Source organism: Propithecus coquereli, unplaced genomic scaffold (genome assembly GCF_000956105.1).
Source record: "Propithecus coquereli isolate 6110/MARCELLA unplaced genomic scaffold, Pcoq_1.0 Scaffold77, whole genome shotgun sequence".
NCBI classification, from domain to species: domain Eukaryota; kingdom Metazoa; phylum Chordata; class Mammalia; order Primates; family Indriidae; genus Propithecus; species Propithecus coquereli.
Window position 1 is genome coordinate 1,249,040 of NW_012153840.1, and position 20,022 is coordinate 1,269,061.

The 20,022-nt window shown below is 39.5% G+C and overlaps 1 protein-coding gene across 1 annotated transcript in view; it reads left to right on the plus strand.

Moving 5' to 3' along the window:
- FBXO42 (F-box protein 42) overlaps positions 1-20,022 on the plus strand; it is a 111,265-nt gene that overhangs the window by 50,982 nt on the left and 40,261 nt on the right. Inside the window, exons 3-4 of the mRNA XM_012662638.1 lie at positions 2,421-2,537; positions 10,188-10,322. Of these exons, the coding sequence (XP_012518092.1) occupies positions 2,421-2,537; positions 10,188-10,322 (252 nt within the window). The remainder of the gene's footprint in view (positions 1-2,420; positions 2,538-10,187; positions 10,323-20,022) is intronic.

Here is a 20,022-nt window from a genome sequence, read left to right on the forward strand (position 1 = left end):
TCTGGCTTATCAATTCATTCTTTCATGGATCATGCCTTTGGTGTTGTGTTTAAAAAGTCATCCCCAAACTCCAGGTCATCTAGATTTTTTCCTGTGTTACCTTCAAGGAGGTTTATAGTTTTGCATTTTAACATTTAGGTCTGTCATCCATAGATCTATTTTGAGTTAATTTTTGTGAAGAATGTCTAGATTCATTTTTTTTCATGTAGATGTTAAATTGTTTCAGCACCATTTGTTGAAAAAGGCTGTCTTTTTTGTCCATTGTATTGCCTTTGCTTCTTTGTCAAAGATCAGTGGACTGTATTTGTATGAATCTATTTCTGGGCTTTCTATTGTGTTCCATTGAACATAATACCACACTGTCAAATGTGGTATCATTGACAGTACCATACTGTCTTGATTACTTTATAGCAAGTCTTGAAGTCAGTCTCTGACTTTATTCTTCTTGAGATGTCAATGTTTTGTTGACTGTCTTGGGTTTTTTGCCTCTCCATGTAAAGTTTAGAAGCAGTTTTGCTGATATTCACAAAATATTTTGTGATTTTTGACTAGAATTGCATTCACTCTATAGATCAAGTTGGGAAGAACTGACATCCTAACGATATTGATTCTTCCTATCCATGAACGTGGAATTTCTCTTCATTTATTTAGTACTTTGATTTCTTTCATCTGGGTTTTATAGTTTTCTCATATAGATTTTGTATGTATTTTGTTACATTTATACCTAAGTACTTCATTTTTTGGTGCTGATGTAAATGGTGTTATGTTTTTAAATTTCAGATCTACTTGTTCATTGTTGGTATATAGAAAAGTGATTGACTTTTGTGTATTAATCTTGTATCCTGACATCTTGCTATAACTGTTTATTAATTCCTTGACCCAGACAGTTTTTTCTCACAGTCATTGTATATCTGTCTCTTATTCATTACTGCCTTATGTCATTCCAACATTTGCAAATCTGTAGTACTCATTTCACCAGCAGTGTTGTTACTCACCAAAAATGACCATGCTTTTTAAAAATATTTCAATCTTACCAACTGTGAGTTCAACCAAATGAAATTTGTCGTAGTATGGGAATAGTGATCATCACTGGAAAGCGTGTGTAAGTACTGCCATCCTGCTTAAGGATCCACTAAGGTGGCATAAATTCAGGAATGATATACATTCTTTCAAAATGTGACATAATTGGTTGTACTCTTCATTCAAAATTTTGCTCTACTCAAATTAGTCATTGTAATGAATGTGTTAGAAAATAGATTGTTCCAGAAACATGAAGCTTTCACTTTTTAAAGTAGACTTCATTTATTTTTTTCTTTCTTTGTTTTTTGTTTGTTTGTTTGTTGAGACAAGTCTTGCTCTGTTGCCCAGGCTAGAGTGCCATGGTGTCAACCTAGCTCACAGCAACCTTAAATGCCTGGGCTCAAATGATCCTCCTGCCATAGCCTCCCACGTAGTTGGGACTACAACTGTGTGCCACCATGCCCAGCTAGTTTTTTCTATTTTTAGAGATGGGGTCTTGCTCTTGCTTGCTCAGGCTGGTCTCGAACTCCTGAGCTCAAGCGATCGTCCCACCTTAGCTTTCCAGACTGCTAGGATTACAGGCGTGAGCCACCACACTTGCTAAGTAGACTTTATTTTTAAGAAAAGTTTTAGGTTCATAGCAAAGTTAAGCAGAAGGATCAGAGATTTCCCATGTACCCTCTGCCCCTACACACAATAGCCTCACTGAGTACCACATTGCCCACCAAAGTGATACATTTGTTACAAATGATGAACCTACACTGACACATCCTTATCACCCAAAGTCCTTAGTTTAAGTTAGAGTTCCCTCTTGGTGTCATGCATTCTATGGCTTTGGACAAATGTGTAATAACTTATATCCACCATTATAGTAAAAGCTCTCACTTTTTAAAAAACTTTACTTAAGTCATGTATTCATCATTTCATAATCCATTATAAGCTGATTAATTATCTGTATTTAAGATGGAGAATGCTTTATTGTCATGGTCTAACTATAGGTATTTATTGAACACCTGTTATATTCCAAATACTGTTTTATCATACTCTTTCACAAGGTGAATTATCCCCCAGCCTCTTTGCTTTGGAATCATAATACCAGTTATCATGGTGTGTCACATCATGATATAAAGGGGACTAGAGTTATAGTGTGAGCTGATTTTGTAACCTTGAGCAAGTCACTTAACCTCCCTGAACTTTGGTAAAATGAAAGGATTGCATCTTCCAGTTTTGAAATCGTGTGATTCTGTTTCCTTTATTCGAATGAAAATCAAAGAAATTTAGAGTTCCTCAAAGAAACTTTTATCTTATAAAAGTGACAAAACAGTTAATAAACACAGTTTTAATAACTTGATTTACAAGTTAAGTGTCCAGTTTAAGGTATTTGCTCTTTTTGTCTATAGGTGTAGCCCATCAGTGTTATCATGGTTTCATGAAGGCTGTCCAGGAAGGAAACATTCAGTGGGAGAGCCGAACTTACCCTTATCCTGGAACTCCAATCACTCAGCGGTTCTCACACAGTAAGTATTCACTGTGAAAGCAGATCCCACACTGCTTGTGGTCATATTTCCAAAAACTTCTCTGAAGCATGTATTTCATCTGGCTTTCTAATGAAGACAATGTAAAATGCAAGTTTATATTTTATAACCAGAATTAGGGAAAAGTGTGAGCCTAAATATATGGTAGGTACTGTTAATAATAATTTTATATTCTGCTTTTTCGTTTCCTCTACTCCAAAGAGTTCAAGGTGTTATGCTTAGAATTTTAAACATCTGATATTATGTAGGGGGAAGACAAGGGAAAGGTCATACATGAGGATATTTCTGAGATCCTGCCTAGAGAGTAGCTAGACCTTAGTACTAAGTCTTATAATGACTATCTATTTTAACATAGTATATGTTCAGCAAACACAAAATTTGACTGGAGTCTCACAAAAATTTTGAAGGTAAAAGATAATTGATTATAAAATACAAATTTAAATAGTAAAATTATAAATAAAATAGTCTTAGAGGCCAGCTACCCCAGATATACTCTCGTATCCAGAGGAGAGTTCAGTAAAGAATTATAACTCGTCATTGTCTTTGAGTTGGATCTGAGTAAGTCAAAGGAACAGGCTAACCTATTGCTGTGTTTTCAGTTCTCTTAAGGAGTTATTTTTACTTATGCTGTTATCAACTGCCCACAGCAGTGGGCCTCAAAGTGTGATTCCCGGACCTCTGGGGAGGAGGGTGTCCATGAGACCCATTCAGGGACTCTCTGAAGTCAGAACTGGCTTTGTTTGTTTTAAACTATGTGTGTGTGACATTGAATAACACAGTGATTGCTAGAATAGTTCAGGGACTCTGCCTTGATTGATACTAAGACTCCATCAGTTTTACCCACCATCGCTTTTGTATTATTAGTGCCAATGCCAAAACTATGAGGAAGGCAAGTGTTGTTATTATGTAAAAATAGTTTTGAGAGGGTCTCAAGTGTTCTGAGGAATCCACAGACCACACTTTGATAATCACTGAAATGGACTATAAATGAATTCTAACTGAGAATATTTAATGAAATTATAGGAGGGTCCATATTAGGTCCATTATTTATTGTTGAAGGAGGGAGGGGTAATTTCACTTACTTACAGATAATTGGAGTAAGAGGTAAATAAGATTTCTGAAGACTGAAAACCTTTTTTGAAACAAGTAGTTTTAGAACCTTAGGTGAGGGAAATTGAATGAATCTAGGCAAAATAGAAACCAGATTAGGAAATATTCAAGAGTGAATAATTATCACAGCATTAGCTCAACTTTCTTATGAGAAAAGGGAAAAATGTTTCTCAGTTAACTAGCTTTTGAAATTAGTATTACCACAAAATAAAGACAGTTATTTGAAGGGGAAATGAAACGGATAGTATGATGAGTAAGCCCACAGAAGTTCAGAGGTTAGTGGATTTGGGTAATGGTAAGTTTCTATGTGTCATTGTCTCTGTCTATGTCATTGTTTTGGTCAGTCTGTCATTGTTTCCTTCCATCTGTCTGTACATACTATCTGATTTAACTGCCAAACTGAAGAGAACCATTACAGGGAAAAGGACAGTTTTCAAAATAGGTTGAAAACAGGAATTCCTTTAATTTCTTTAGCTCCTTCCTCTTTCTATTACGAATTACTCTTGTGATTTCAGTTTTCTTTCTTATCCCTAGCTCATGTTGAGCTTGAGATCCACATTCCTAATTCTCTTTTTTTTTTTTTTTGAGACGGGGTTCTCACTCTTGCTCAGGCTGGTCTCGAACCCCTGCCTTTGCCTCCCAGAGTGCTAGAATTGCAGGCATGAGCCACCATGCCCAGCCTTCTAATTTTTTTTTTTTTTTTTTTTTTTGAGACAGAGTCTCACTCTGTTGCCCGGGCTAGAGTGAGTGCCATGGCATTAGCCTAGCTCACAGCAACCTCAAACTCCTGGGCTCAAGCGAGCCTACTGCTTCAGCCTCCCAAGTAGCTGGGACTACAGGCATGAGCCACCATGCCCGGCTAATTTTTTGTATATATTTTTAGTTGTCCAGATCATTTCTTTCTATTTTTAGTAGAGACGGGGTCTCGCTCTTGCTCAGGCTGGTCTTGAACTCCTGAGCTCAAACAATCTGCCCGCCTTGGCCTCCCAGAGTGCTAGGATTACAGGCGTGAGCCACCGCGCCTGGCCTCTAATTCTTATATAACAGGATAATGATACACATGCTTGTTTGTTTTTGAGACAGGGTCTTGCTCTGTCAGCCAGGCTGGAGTGCAATGGTGCAGTCATAGCCCACTGTAGCCTTCAACTCCTGGGCTCAAGTGATCCCCCTGCCTCAGCCTCCCAACCATGCCTGGCTAATTTTTTTCATCTTTTTAGAGATGGGGTCTTGCTATGCTGCCCAGGCAAGTCTCAAACTCCTAGTCTTAAGCATTCCTCTCACCTCAGCCTCCCAAAGTGCTGGGATTACAAGCGTGAGCTACCATGCCCAGCTCACATGTTTCATACTCAGTCAGGTAAAAGTGGAACTCAGTACTTCCCCCTGCATTTTCTCTTCTTCCTAATTTAGCTAATGTGATCATCATTCTCTTAATTACATGAGCTTAAAATCTTTGATTCATCCTGTTTCTCTTTTGTTCAACAAGAGCCAAATCCCATTGATTTGTTCTCTCTACAATCTCCCTCATATCTTTTTCTTTCCCCCTTACCCTAACTTATGCTCTAATCACTGCACCTTTTCTAAATCATCCCAGTGTACTCCTAAATGGTCTTCTTGCCTTTTTGTTCTCTCTTCATCCAAACCTGGACTAGACACTGTTGGCAATCCTCTCTAAATCTGGAGACAGTGCCACCTCCTAGGGCTTTTGGAAATGTGTAAGATCATTGTTCATTGTCTTGACTGGAAAGCACTACAAGCATTTAGTAGGCAAGGGCCAGGGATACTAAATGTCCTGTGGTGAATGGGACAATCCTACACACAACGAATTGTCCTGCCCAAAATGACAAGCTCCCCCATCAGGAAACACTGCAGATCTGAAACACACAACCAACCTTTCATTCTTCCATCAGAAAGCTTCATCCTTTCTCCCGCACGTGGAAGTTTCCACTCTGCTTGGCTTTTAAGGACCCAGCTTACCTTTTCAACCTCACTCACTGCCGCATCCTTATACAGCCAGGCTTCAGCCACATGAGCCTCCTGGTTGTGCCTGAAACTTCTCTGCTTTGTGATTTTGCTTGGAAGCCCTGATTTCATTTTCCCCCACAACCTGTCTTTCTCTCCTGTTCCTTTTTCATTCCAAGATTTGTTTGCCCTTAATTGACTGAAAGTGTCCTATCCACAAAAACTCATGTCAAAGCCAAAAGCCACATTCTTTACAAATTGCTATCAAATTCCCCACCATGGAGTTTAAGCTCTTTTCTTTCTCTGGTTGTACTGCCCGAATACACTGTTCATTCCTTCCTGCATTATTTATTGCTGTTTGTCTTTTACCAATATTATCTGTGTGAGAGAGACTGCATGCAAAAGAGGAAAGAACTTTGGACTTGGGAAACAAGTTTCTTAGCTCCTCTGACCCACAATTTCTTTTTCTATAAAATGTTTACTACAAATTCTATTTATGCCACAGGTTTGCTGAGAAATGTAATTGAGGAAACACTTGTAAAATGTGTTTTAATCTGTAAAGGGGTGATGATGAAGTCTCCTTCACAAGATTATTGTCTCCATGTCTTAGAGGTACCATTCACAGCACCTCGTTCATAGTTGATATCTAATAAATTTGATGTCAGTAAATTTCGATATCTAATAAGTTTTTTGGACTTAAGTGCAACAAAGATATGCACAGTACAGCATCTTTTCTGTGTAAAAGTCTGGGACAAAAAAGGCAGGTATAATAAAAAGGCCATAGCTTTTTGGTGCGTGCATGGCTAATCATGCAAGGCTTGATTAATGTAGGATATCCTTTTCAGATTGTTGTAGGGGTCTACTGAGTCCCCAACAGCATGCTTTGAAAAACTTTTTAGTGTTTAGGCTTCAAATATGGTCAGGCAGTTCCATACACAATGCTGATCGTGCTCCTGCAGGAGCCAGCAGGCCCAGATTGGATAATCACTCCTGCTTATTCCATAGTTATGTAATTACAGACCTTATCAAATACGTTCTGGCTTGTAGATGTGAGGCACATGACAGCATAGTCTCTTTAAGCATGGGATAAATGCCTTAGGATCTTTCCCTGGAGACAAGCGAAAAAACAAAAGAGAATTTAACATCTGAAAGTGCTGAAATTGGAGTGTTCTATTCATTCAGGGAGCATTTATTGAATGCTCTGTGCACCATGGAAAATATGAAACTACTGGAAGGTCTTGCAGTTGAGATAATTACTGTATAGTAGAGAAGTATTCAGAACTGTGAAGAACTGTTTGCTTGCTGTGTGTGTAATTGTGAATATTTTACTTGTATTTGAATAGGAATTGTTAGACATTAACTTGAGATATGTATCTTGTAATAGTTGTTCATGGTGCATTTAAGCGCATTTCAGAAAGTTTGAAGAGGTTTAGCAATTGAAATAAACATTCTCAATATTATTTCTTAGGCCAGTATTCATACCGTAGTATGAGCTGTAACTTTGTATAGCACATTCCAATGGTCTAGATGTTATGAGAGTAAAACGTTCTATTTGGGTAGAGAACTTGGGAAAAGGGAAATGACTGCTTGAGCACTGGAAATTGTTCAAATTCTTAACTTTTTCTAAAAAGCTTGTTTCAACTTGTTGGGTCTTCCTCCCCACTCCCACTAAAATCAATATATAGGTGTCTTAAATAAAAACGGTCAATACACAAAGCTGAATAGGATGCTTAAAATAGTTGAGTGTATTATTGATAGTTATTTTCTCATTCCATTATATCTTAGTTTTAAACATAGCTGCCTACATTGACTCTCTTCCTCTCTCAACTTGATAATTGACCGCCAGTCATTGAAAATACAGTAGTATGTGAAAACTTGCTATTTTACTTAACACTAGCTTTGCATACTTTGGGCTGTGCTTTCCTCTTCCAGAAACCTTTGTTTGCTCAAAGAGAAGCAGGAAAATGCCAATTGCCCTATTTTAGTATAGGATTAAAATACACGGGGTAAGGATCTCATGGGCCCGGCTACTGGCTGGCTGACTTTTCAATCCAAATAGAGAAGAAAAATGTTTGCTACCTCTTTGAAAAAATAGAGGCACTGTGCTCTTTTGCTACACTAAGGAGGCAGCTGCCAAGAGTTTATGAGGAACAGGGAGACATAAATGAGCCCTTGGCTCCTTTAGTTATGAAATCATGGATTTGTTTTATTAACCATTGTTATAATGAATACTAATTAAGGTTTCAGAAGCCATAGGACATTGCTAATTTCTGTTCTGGAAGTCTGGAATATCAAGTGAGAAGACTGTTCTTTCATGCCTATCACCAGTTGGCTCAGTTCAAAATGCCCCGTTTGTCAGGATTGCTAGATCGAGATAGGTCTAAAGAGAACCAAGATATCTGGAGTTGAGCTTCTTTAGTGAAGATTAAAATGTGGCTCCAGTAATTGTCCTTTTGTTCATCTAATGTTCTCTAATTTGATCCTTTGTTGTTTTCAGTTCTTAGCAAATCTGAAACATGAGCAATGAAATTTCATTGGACTTCTTAATAGACTTTCTTGTTGGGATGTGGATTATAAAACTGATTGAGATATAGATTAGAAATTATTTTTAAAGGCAAAGAGAGTCAGTGGAAGGTGTAAGACCATTTAAATCCTCACACTTCCATATACCATTGTAGTGTTTTTGACTTCTGGGAATATAGTAAATATTTTGCAAGTGTGAGCCTATTGATGATTAGATGGCATTTCATTTCTTCACATCTGTTTTCCCTAATTTCTTTGGTAATTTGAAAAGCCTGTAGCTCCATTATTGCACATTATCAGAGGTCAGATAATTTCGATTTACTCCTTCTGCTGATCGAGATTACTGGGTTTAAGTGGCTAAACACACTACTTTTATTACCTCTTAACTCACCCAGTTTTCTGACTTGGACTTCCTACTATAGAGAGTCCCAAGGGACTAACAGGTGGGCTGAGTTAAGAAAAAAAGGAGAGTTATTTCCAGAGCAAGGATATATTACTTAGATGATCATAGCAATGGCATTGGTTGAGTCAATAGTAATGATATTTCCCCTTTTCTGAGCTTGAATAAGTAGTGCCAGAGTTCAGAAGAGATCTTAAAAATAGTGGTGTGCTACACTGAACGAGACCTACAAATACGCTGGATGAACATACACTAGTGCATCGAGTCTCTGAATTTCTTTTCCCTTTCCCCTTCCTTTTTTCAAAGAGTGCAGTGGCATCATCATACATCACTATAATCTCCAGCTGCTCAAGTGATCCTCCTGCCTCAGCCTCCTTAGTAGCTAGGACTATAGGTGTGCGCCACCATGCCTGGCTAATTTTTCTATTTTTTGTAGAGATAGAGTCTCACTGTTGCTCAGGCTGGTCGTGAACTCCTGGCATCAAGCAGTCCCTCCCACCTCAGCCTCCCAAAGTGCTAGGATCACAGGCATGAGCCACCATGCCTGACCTCCCCTTCCTTTTATATGATGCTAAAGTTAGTTTCATATGAACATTGAGAGATCTTTTTCCCCTCTGGCATGCATGAAATGTATAGCGAGGAAAGCTCTGCTTGGGCCTCTTCCTGAAATCCTTATAGAAAATGCAAGACTGTAAGGAGTGTGGTCATCTTTTCCAAAGGATAGAGACTACAAGGTCACAGAACTCGTGCCTCTTGTAGACTCTGTCTTTGGTCTTTCTGGTTTTGGGGGATCAGCCCCTTCCACAGTCATTGTCTCTTAGGAATGGTGCCTGGCGATGTGTATAAATCATCTAATCAAAAGGGCTCTTCTCAGAGACTTTTGTGTTTTTTTTTTAAATTTTATTTCTCTGGTTTTCTAGTCAGTATCAATCAGCCTGCCTTGGTAGCTTTTGGATATACCTAGGGACTTAATGACTTCCATGCTTTTTCCCTCTGTTGCTTTGGGACCAGTCCAAGACCATACTACTTCTGAATTTCCCTGGCTGCTCTTTGGAATTCATAAATACTGTATTGCTTCAGTCACACTGGTCTTTATGTATGGTTACTTCATGCCATTGATTAAAACTGTTTTTTGTCATTGTGTTTCACACAAAGATTTATTTATTGATTTGTGCTTCAGATTTCATTTGAAACAAAAACAGTAAGAGGAGGACTGGAGGAGAGAAATGGGAGGACAGAATGCATCTGTTAGCACTATCTTTGCCTAGCCTTAAAGGATAATGATGCAGATTTAGATTAATTATGTAGCTGTGCTGAAATTTCACTCATTGAGCACCCTTAATCTGAATTTTTGTGTGTTCTTGCTGGAATTGTACTATCTTACTTAATGACGTCATTGTCAGTTTGCTTCGTGTGCTAAGAAATAAAATTTTCATAGCTTTTCTCTGGCCTTGTTTTAAAGAATAATGTGATATTGACCAACCTGAAGACAAGAGGCTGGTTATAGAAATTTGGTACTTAGTAACAAAGTTGTTCAATGTTTAGAATAATTAAGCTCTGAAAAATATGGGCTATGGTTAAAATGTTGGAGGGGCTCTCAAAATTAAACAGCAGTTATTCATTTATTGTTTTCTTTCTAGGTGCATGCTATTATGATGCTAATCAGTCTATGTATGTGTTTGGAGGCTGTACTCAGAGCAGCTGCAATGCTGCCTTCAATGACCTCTGGAGACTTGACCTAAATAGCAAAGAGTGGATCCGACCTTTGGCTTCAGGTAAGAGATGAAATGCTGATCTTTGCCTTCTTACCAGGTGATTCCCTTGGCATGGAAACTCTACCTGATCCTTTTTGATGTTGGTCTCAAGGATAAGTTAACTGAGGCCCCAGGTCCTTTGTCAAAATAGCTGTGTAAATGAGAAGAGCAATATGTTTGTCTAAGTCTTTGAATTTTTTAAAAAAGAAAAGTATACTTTATCATTAGTATTGATGCTCTGCCAAAATTGCTATACTACTGTGTGAATTCATTTGCATGGTTTTCTCAAGTACTTGTACAGGTGTGATATGCTGTTTGGTATGAGGTTGAAGTGAGAACAGTAACACAGAGTCATGAGAACTGTAGTTGACTGACAGAAGTTATTGTCCCAGGGCTAAGGCAGTATCTTTTGTTATTGCCAGCTCAGATATTTGGGGAGTGTATGGGACATGCCTCTGCTAGTTACTCTTAACAGCTCGGGGGTGTGGGAAGATTCCTTGGTAGGTACATTCCTGCACGGTCCCACTATGCCAGAAATCTGGCAAAAAGAAACTAGATTATTTTCTTCTTTTTGACCTAACTTTTCCTGAGGGAAAAAAATAAAAACACAATTGTTTTTGCACTCATGAGACGGGACAATTTGAAGAAGCACAGTTATAAGATTGGTGGGGCTGGTATGATAGAGAAGTAGAGTCCTCTGGATGTAAAGTATTCAGCTAGATTTGTTGGCAAGCTTTTCCCAAAACATTCTTCATCTGGCTTTTCAAGGTGAGAGCTCCGTCTTAGGACTAAGGAGACTTGGGTTTTCCTGGGGCAGGTTCCTTACTTATTTAGGCCTTGCCTTACCTAGATTACTAGTTGGGAGAAAACATGGCATATTAGAAAGGGCACTGGAAAGTAGTGAGGAGACATGAGTTTCATTTCCTGGCATAATCACCAGTTCTCTATATAACTATGAACAAGTTACTGCACCTCCCTGGGAGAAATGTGGAGTGGGACTAGACGATTCTATTTTTAAATGGGATGAGAAAGCTAGTTTATGTTTCCGTTTGTTTATATAACCTCTGCTATGAATGTATAGGCCAGGATCTTAAAGCTACTTATGAGAAGAAGCTCTTGTTCTTATGCCTGCAATAGGCAAATATAGGAGGAGTAAACTGACAGTGGATACTCACGGGTGTGGCTAGGTTTTCTGTTGATGAAATTCTTTATGAAAATTATTGAAGGCTGGGCACAGTTGCTCACGCCTATAATCCTGGCACTTTCGGGATCTGAGGCAGGAGAATCACTTGAGGCCAGGAGTTCAAGATCAGCCTGAGCAATACAGTGAGACCGGTCTCTACAAAGAAACAGAAAAATTAGCCAGACATGGTGTGTGTGCCTGTAGTCCTAGCTGCTTGGGAGGCTGAGGTAGGCAGATCACATGAGCCCAGGAGTTTCAGGTTACAGTGAGCTATGATGACACCACTGCACTCCAGCCTGGGCAACAGAGTGAAACCCTGTCTCAAAAAAAAAAAAAAAAAAAAATTGGAAAGATAACAAAATGGTAATCTTATAAAAAGTTCGAAGGTTAGTACTATATTAGGACCTTCAGAATTTTGTACTTTAGAGGGTCTCCTTTTCTAGGCCTTTGTTCCTTGTTGTACTTAGTGCATTATTGATTTATATTTGGAGTCACAGATCCTAAAATGTAAAAGGTTTTCTCAGTTCAAACATCCTTTTGTCACTGTACTGGATATTTTGTCCAGGCCCCATTTCAGAGCAGCTTTGATTGTTCCAATCACAAAATATGAACACTGCCTTTCTCTGTTTTGTAACCAAGCTTTACACCTTTGGTAATTTGTCATGGGTGTTGCTGTCTCTTGTGAAAGTTGGGCTCTGGTTTTGGGACCTTCATAGCCTGCTACCAACCACTTTGCTTATTTCTCCCTGTAAGTTGGACATGAAATTTTTTTTTTTAAAACCACCAAGTGTAAAAACCATACTTTAAAATCCCCAAGATAAGGCCGGGCGCGGTGGCTCATGCCTGTAATCCTAGCACTCTGGGAGGCCGAGGCGGGCGGATTGTTTGAGCTCAGGAGTTCGAAACCAGCCTGAGCAAGAGCGAGACCCCGTCTCTACTAAAAATAGAAAAATTAATTGGACAACTAAAAATATATAGAAAAAATTAGCCAGGCATGGTGGCGCATGCCTGTAGTCCCAGCTACTCGGGAGGCTGAGGCAGGAGGATCGCTTGAGCCCAGGAGTTTGAGGTTGCTGTGAGCTAGGATGACGCCACGGCACTCTAGCCGGGGCAACAGAGTGAGACTCTGTCTCAAAAAAAATAAAATAAAATAAAATCCCCAAGATAGAAATTTAGAGAAATAACTGGTTTGATAATTTAGGTTCTCTAAAGAATCTGAATTTTTAAAAAATAGAACATTTAGGTTGTTCCCTTTGATAAAACATATAAGCTCCTGAATGTTTACAGTAATTTTCTAACAGAGCATCTCAGAGAATCTAGTTACTGCCTCACCCTAATCTACAATTAGAGCCTAGTTTTAGAGGAAGGAAAAACTGAACTTTTTGAAATGTCTACTTTAAAAAAACAATAGTTTAATAAAGAGCCCTATGAGGTTCTCATTTAGGCAGAAATCCCATGGGAAGATTCCCTGAGGAAATGTTTCTGTATGCTGTCATGCGTCCCAACCAAAATCACTTCCTAACTGAAGCATCTGTGAGTCTTTCTGAACAAAACACAGTTGTTTATGTGTCTTGGTGTGCCTGACTCATCCATTTTAGTGTATTGAACCAGGTAGGTTGGAGGGTGACTGAGGGGGAGGGTGCTATCCACCTCCTTTTGGTGTCAGTTGTGAGGGTGATTTTCAGCATTCGAATATGTGCTGGTTGGGAGCAGAGAGTCTTGACAGAGAATGCTCCTTCATCACATGTCTTATTACATGTGTATTTGGTTATATTGCAAATGAGCATGAGCATTCTCATTTTGGTTGGAGTCTTAGTCAGCTCAGGCTATCATAACAGAATATCACAACAGAAATTTATTTCTCCCAGTTCTGGAGGCTGAAAGTCTGAGATCAGAGTGCCAGTGTGGTTGGGTTCTGGTGAGATCTCTCTTCCTGGCTTGCAGATGGTGTCTCATGGTGTCCTCACATGGCAGAGAGACAACTCTGGTATCTCTTCCACTTCTTATAAGGGAATTAATCCCATAATGGGGGCCCCATTTGCATGATCTCATCTAAACCTAATTCTTTCCCAAAGGCCCCATCTCCAAATACCATCACATTGAGGGTTAGGGCTTCAACATATGAATTTGGGGAGGACACAGTTCAGTCTGTACCAGTTGGAATTAATGTCATTTGCCAATGAAAGCTTGTCTTTAGTTCCTTTCAGAATAATAGAAGGTGCTCCATCTGGAAGTAGGGTGGTGATGACAGATCTAACAGCTGAAAGAGACCTACAGCTAGGACTTCTCAGACATTTCCAATGAAGTACCTCCTTCTCCCTTTTACACCTGCTCTGGTGCCCCTACCCTCATGAAGCTTATATTGTAATGGGGAAGAAACAAAAAACAAGTAAGCAAATTGTTAGGAATTATGAAGGAAACAAACACGGAATGAAATGTAGAAAAAGAAGCAGAGAGCTACTTTAAATAGGAGAGTTTTTTTTTTTTTGCTGAGACCTAAAGGATGAAGAATGGAGGGAAGTGAGAACAGCATATGCAAAGACCCTGGGGCAGCAAAGGACATGTTGGAGGAGTTGAAAGCAGACCTTTGTGGATGTGGCATAATGAGCAAGGGAGCTGGTGGCATAGATGGAGTTGAGATGTAGACAGGAGCCAGCTCATTCACAGGCCAAGGTAGGGATTCAGAAACCTTTGAGATTTTAAGGTACATTGATCCAATTTACATTTTAAAGAAGAATTTGCCACTATTTAGGAAATGAAGGCAAGAAAGTAAAGCAGAACAGATGAGAGGCTATCAAAATCGACAAGACTTCTTGACGAATTGGATAGGAGAGGGTGAGAGGGCCAGTCAAGGATGACTTAAGTTCCAGGCTTGTACGGCTAGATAGATGGTGGGACCATTTGCTGAAGTGGAGAAGAAATATTTAGGAGAAGTTTAGTTTTTGATCCCTATTAAACATTTAAATGGTGGTATCAAATAATTAGATGTTATGAGGGTTTGGCATTTAAAATAGAGGGCTCGACTTCCCTTAAATGACAGCACAGTGTTCCTTATGTTCAGTTAAATTTTTCTCTCAGCTTTCATTTGTTCATATAACAAATATTTATGGATTTGTTCTGGATGCCAGGGATATATACATGAGTCAATAACGGACAAAAATCCCAGCCCTAATGAAGAATACATGAATACATTCAAATGAGGGGAAAATGACAAACACATAGTGTGTTAGACAAAAAGTGCTATTGAAGAAAAGCTACAGCATGGCTAGGGGGATTATAACTAGAGGGATCAGGGAGAAGGTGACATTAGAATGAAGTCTTGATGGGTATAAGGAGTAAGCTGTCTGGATATCTAAGGAAAGAACATTCCAAACAGGATAACCAGTGAAAGGCCCAGGTGAGGGCATGCTTGGGATAGTTAAGGGATAATGAGGAAGCCAGTGTGGCTGGGGTAAACAAAGGAGAGGTGGTTGGACACATAATCATGGGGAGGGTATCATATATGTAGGGCTTTCTGGCTGTTGTGATACATCATATTTGTAGGACTTTGTCATATTCTTTGAGTGGAATGGCTAGTTGTTTAGGTTTCTCAGAAGAGACTGGGCAAGAAGGCAAGTGTGGAAGCAAGGAGGCCAGTTAAGAGTCAGTAGCAATAATCTAGGCCAAATGTGACGGGTAACGAAAGATTAGAACTGAATGGATTTGATAGAGCCAGACTGATTTGCCCCTGATTTGGATGGAGAATGAGAAAAGAAAGAGAGGTGTCAAAGATAACTCTTCAGGTTTGTACCCTAGGCATTTGAAAAGGTGGGGTTGCCATTAACTGAGACGAGGAAGATGATGGTCAAGGTCGATAAGGGGCAGGAGAAATGAGGAATTCCATTTGAAACATGTTAACGTGTTTGAGATGCCTATTAGGACATCCAGATGGATCTGGAGTTCAGGGGAGGGAGATAGCCATGTGGGTTCTTTAGCACTGCAGTCCCCAACCCCCAGACTGTGGACTGTTCCCAGTCCATGTCCTGTTAGAAACCGGCTGCACAGCAGGAAGTGAGCTAGTGAAGCTTCATCTGTATTTACAGCTGCTCCCCATTGCTGGCATCACCTTCTGACTCTGCCTCCTGTCAGATGATTGACAGCATTAGATTCTCATAGGAGCCCAAACCTTAATGTAAACTGCGCATGCGTGGGATCTAGGTTGCGGCTCCTTATGAGAGTCTAATGCCTGATGATCTGAGGTGGAGCTGAGGCGGTGACGCTAGTGCTGGGGAGGGACTGCAAAGACAGATTGTCATTAGCAGAGAGGTTTCACTGCACAATAAATGTAATGTGCTCGAATCATCCCAAAACCATCTCCCCTCCCCAGTCCCTGGAAAAATTGTCTTCTGTGAAACCAGTCCCTGGTGCCAAAAAGGATGGGAACTGCTGCTTTAGCATATTGATGGGTTTAAAGCGGTGGGCCTGGATGGGATTACCAAGGGAGTGAGTGAAGATGGAGAAGAGGTGTAACGGCTAAGTCTGGGTGACTCCAGCATTTGGAGATCGGGAGACTCGGAAAGGAGCACCCAGTGAGTTAGAACACCAGGATCCTGTGGCATCTATGAAGCCAGCATTCTTGAAAAGTGTTTCCAGGGGAGGAAGAAATAATGAACTATGTCATGTGCAGCTAAGAGGCAAGTCATGTGAGGACTGAGAATTGGCCTTGGATTTAGTAAAGTGGGCATGTTCGGTGAATGGTAAGGAGAAAACCTGTTCATAATAGTTTTAAGAAAATGGGAAGAGAGGAATTGAAGACAGTGAATATAAATAATACATTGATTTTTTTTGTTTTTTTGAGGAGTTTTCCTACAAAGGAGAGCAGAAAAATGAGGTGCTAAGTGGAGGTAGGTGTAGAATTGAGAGGTTGGTTTTGTTTTGTTTTTTTTTAGAGACAAAGTCTTGCTCTGTCACCCAGGCTGGAGTGCTGTGGCACAATCATAGCTCAGTGCAACCTAAAACTCCTGGGTTCATGTGATCCACCTGCCTCAGCCTCCCAAGTAGCTGGGACTACAGGAGTGTGCCACCATGCCCGATTAATTTTTTTTTCTTACAGAGTTGGGGTCTCGATATGTTGCCGGGGCTGTGTTATTGTTCTTTTTAAGATGGCAGATTTTATAGCATGTTTATATGCTGATGGGAATGAACTTCTAGAGGGAGGAATTGATTTGGATAGAGGGGGAGAATTGTTAGAGCAGTGTCTTTCAGTAGTGAGAAAGGCAGAATCAAGTGGAGGGGTTGGCAGGAGAGGGGAACATTGTATATAAGAACAAGAGGGAATATATGATTGCAGATACTGGTGAGTGGGTAGATGCGGTGGGACCTGGGGAAGTTCTCTACTGATTGCTTTATCACTCAGATAAAATAATTGGGGGTGGAACAGAACAGAAGCCGCCTTTAGAAATCCTGGCCAGTGATTATGAATGTACGATTGTGTACATTGTAGTCTTTGCCAAGTGGTTTCAGGAAGTTGAATGTTTCACCTTCTAGTATTATAGGAAGGTAACACCTTATTTCTTAATCAGATTTGTTTTACTCAGCCTCTGTTCAATTCCCAAAGCAAATGAGCATTTCTTAGGATAGATACTTTGAAAGACTAAGGTTTAAACCACTGTTTTTAAAATAAATTACTTCTTATTGAGACCAAGGCTAATTTTGGCTTCTGTTTAATACAGAATCATCATAAATCACACTGCCTTTTTTGGTTACTTTAAATCAAGATAGATGTTTTCAAGTAGAAATCTTACATTTAAAGTTGAAGTATTCTGGCTGGGCGATGTGGCTCACACCTGTAATCCTAGCACTCTGGGAGGGCGAAGTGGGAGGATTGCTTGAGCTCAGGAGTTGGAGACCAGCCTGAACAAGAGCGAGACCCCGTCTCTACTATAAGTAGGAAGAAATTAGCCAAACAGCAAATTCTTTCTAGCTATTCACAATCATAAGCTCCATTGGAAATAATTTTGGTTTTTTAGGACTATTCTATAAAAGAATAACCATATCTCCCAAAATCACGTAATCCTGCAGAAAAGCTAGTTTACTTTTTGGAGCTGGAGCAGGGAAGAGTATTGATCATATCAGATGTCTGTAGGAAGGCCAGAATATCCTTAAAAACTGGAAAGTGCTGGAACTACCCAGAAATAACTGTTCAGAGTGTTGTTTCTCTCACAATGTAAATGAAACCTTAGAAAAGATGTACATGGGACTCTTAGATCCATTGATAAAGCTTTCTGTCTTGTGTCTGGTGGAAAAGCTTAGGCTTAGGTTCACTACTGTCCTTTCCTGAGCCTTTGGTAATGTTGCCAGGAAGTGTCAAAATAAGGGAGTATGGAACTGATACCTGGTACCAGGTATAACCAGAGCAGCTGACAGTAGAGTCTGTTTTTTTTTTGGAGACAGAGTCTCACTGTGTTGTCCTGGCAAGTGCCGTGATGTTAGCTTAGCTCAAACTCCTGGGCTCAGGCAACCCTCCTGCCTCAGCTTCCTGAGTATCTGGGACTTTAGGCGTGTGCTACAACACTGGGCTAATTTTTCTATTTTTAGTAGAGACAGGGGGTCTCGCTCTTGCTCAGGCTGGTCTTGAACTCCTGAGCTTGAGCACGTTGGCCTTCCAGAATGCTAGGATTATAGGTGTGAGCCACCGTGCCTGGCCTAGTAGAGTCTGTTCTGGGAAAAATATCTCCCAGTCCTTCCTTTGTCTTAGGTCCCAGGTGTCAGTGCTGACATTGAAATAGCTGGATGTGGCATTTTTAGGAATAGGATATTAGTGTACTCACAGACGTTGGATTCTGCTTTTTAGCATTGTTTTACACCTAAACACTTTAGACATTTAAAAAATTATCATCATATGCAAGTGTGTTCTGAGAATGCCAAATTTATGGAGATAGGGAAGAAGTGGATCCTTATAAACTGCTAAATATCAGACCACATAACAAGAGGGTATGCATGCCTTTCAAATACACTCATACCTTCTCTTCTGTGTCTTAAAAACAGGTAGTTGATCTTAATTGTTTTAATTTCTTTATGAATGAGAAGCCCCAATTAATTTTACCTACAGATCTTTCCTTGATTACCAAATGTTTTTATTAGCAAATATATTAACATGTCTGTCCTTAGCTTTTTCTCTTCCATGTTCAAAATCCTGCATCCTTTAACTTTTAGTCATTTGGTCAAAATCATGGGCCTTTTTAAATCCTTTCTTAAAACATTCTAAACCTTTTCTTATTTTAGATAAAAGTCCATAGTGTCACTGAGAATAAGCAGTGACTTACCTTAGAATTCTCAGCTTTCAAACCTATACACTGTGATCCTGTCTGCCTGTCATCTTGACGAGGAGCTTTTGGTTACTCTTCGGTTCCCTGTGCAATAAAACTTTCAAACCATCTAATGTCGTTTCTGTTTATTCTCAGGTATCCATGTAATCTCTTCCTAGTAGTACTTCATGTTTTATGACCATAATAAACTTCATTTTGTACGATGCCTTATCCCTGTGTATCTCCAGTGCTATATAGATTTATTAACTATATTTTATGCCCTAAATGAAATTATAGAAGGTTAATCTTAAATGGGGGAACACAAAAGATATTATCCCTGAGTCATTTCTAACTTCTGCTTCCCCAGGAATGACCCTTTTCGTTCTAAGGACCCCCAGCAGTTCCGTGGACCAATTCATGCTTGGTGTTCCCGTTTCGGCTCTGTATTCTCATATAATCAGGATCAGGCTAGTTTCTCAAGTTTTCCAGCTTTCATGACTTTGAGGAGATTTTGTAAAGAATCTATAGGGTGCTCTTTCTAAATGGGTAAGTGCTGTGTTGGGTCATTCATTAACTTATAAATATCAACTTAAATTCTGGGAGATGATCCTTTCACAGCGCAGAAGCTACCTCTCATGCCTTCTTTGGAAGATGGACTCTTGAACTGTGCTTTAATTCATTCTGCTTTTCTGACAAATAGTACCCCCGGTAATTTCCTCTTTCCCACAATTCTCTCTAGAAGTGATTATGGGCTGTGGATTTTATATTTGATTTGTTGGCTTTTATGCTTTTACATCCCTTTGTCTTCTCTGCCATTTTAATAAGCTTTCTGAAATCCCACTGCCCAATCTTAAAATGTTCCTTGCTATTTGCCTTACATATGTGAGTTATAGGGTGGATGCATTTCATGTGAGGAATGGATTCTTGAAGGCCTCCTATCATGAATTTTAATTCTGATAATGGATTGCTGGTATTGCTGTTTACTGGCTAAACTAGTAGGTGATACCACGTGACAATAGTGGAAACATGGTTTACAGTTCACTACCAGCTTTGACTTTAGCTATTCTTTTCTTGAAATATTTCTTTTATTAAGACATAATTTACATATAGTAAAATGAACAAATCTTAAATGCACGTCTCAAAGATTTTTTTTTACATATATATACAGCCATGTGATCATTAACTAGATTAAGACTCAAAATACTTCCATCACCTCAGAAAGCTCCCTCATGCCCCTTTGCTGTCAATACCA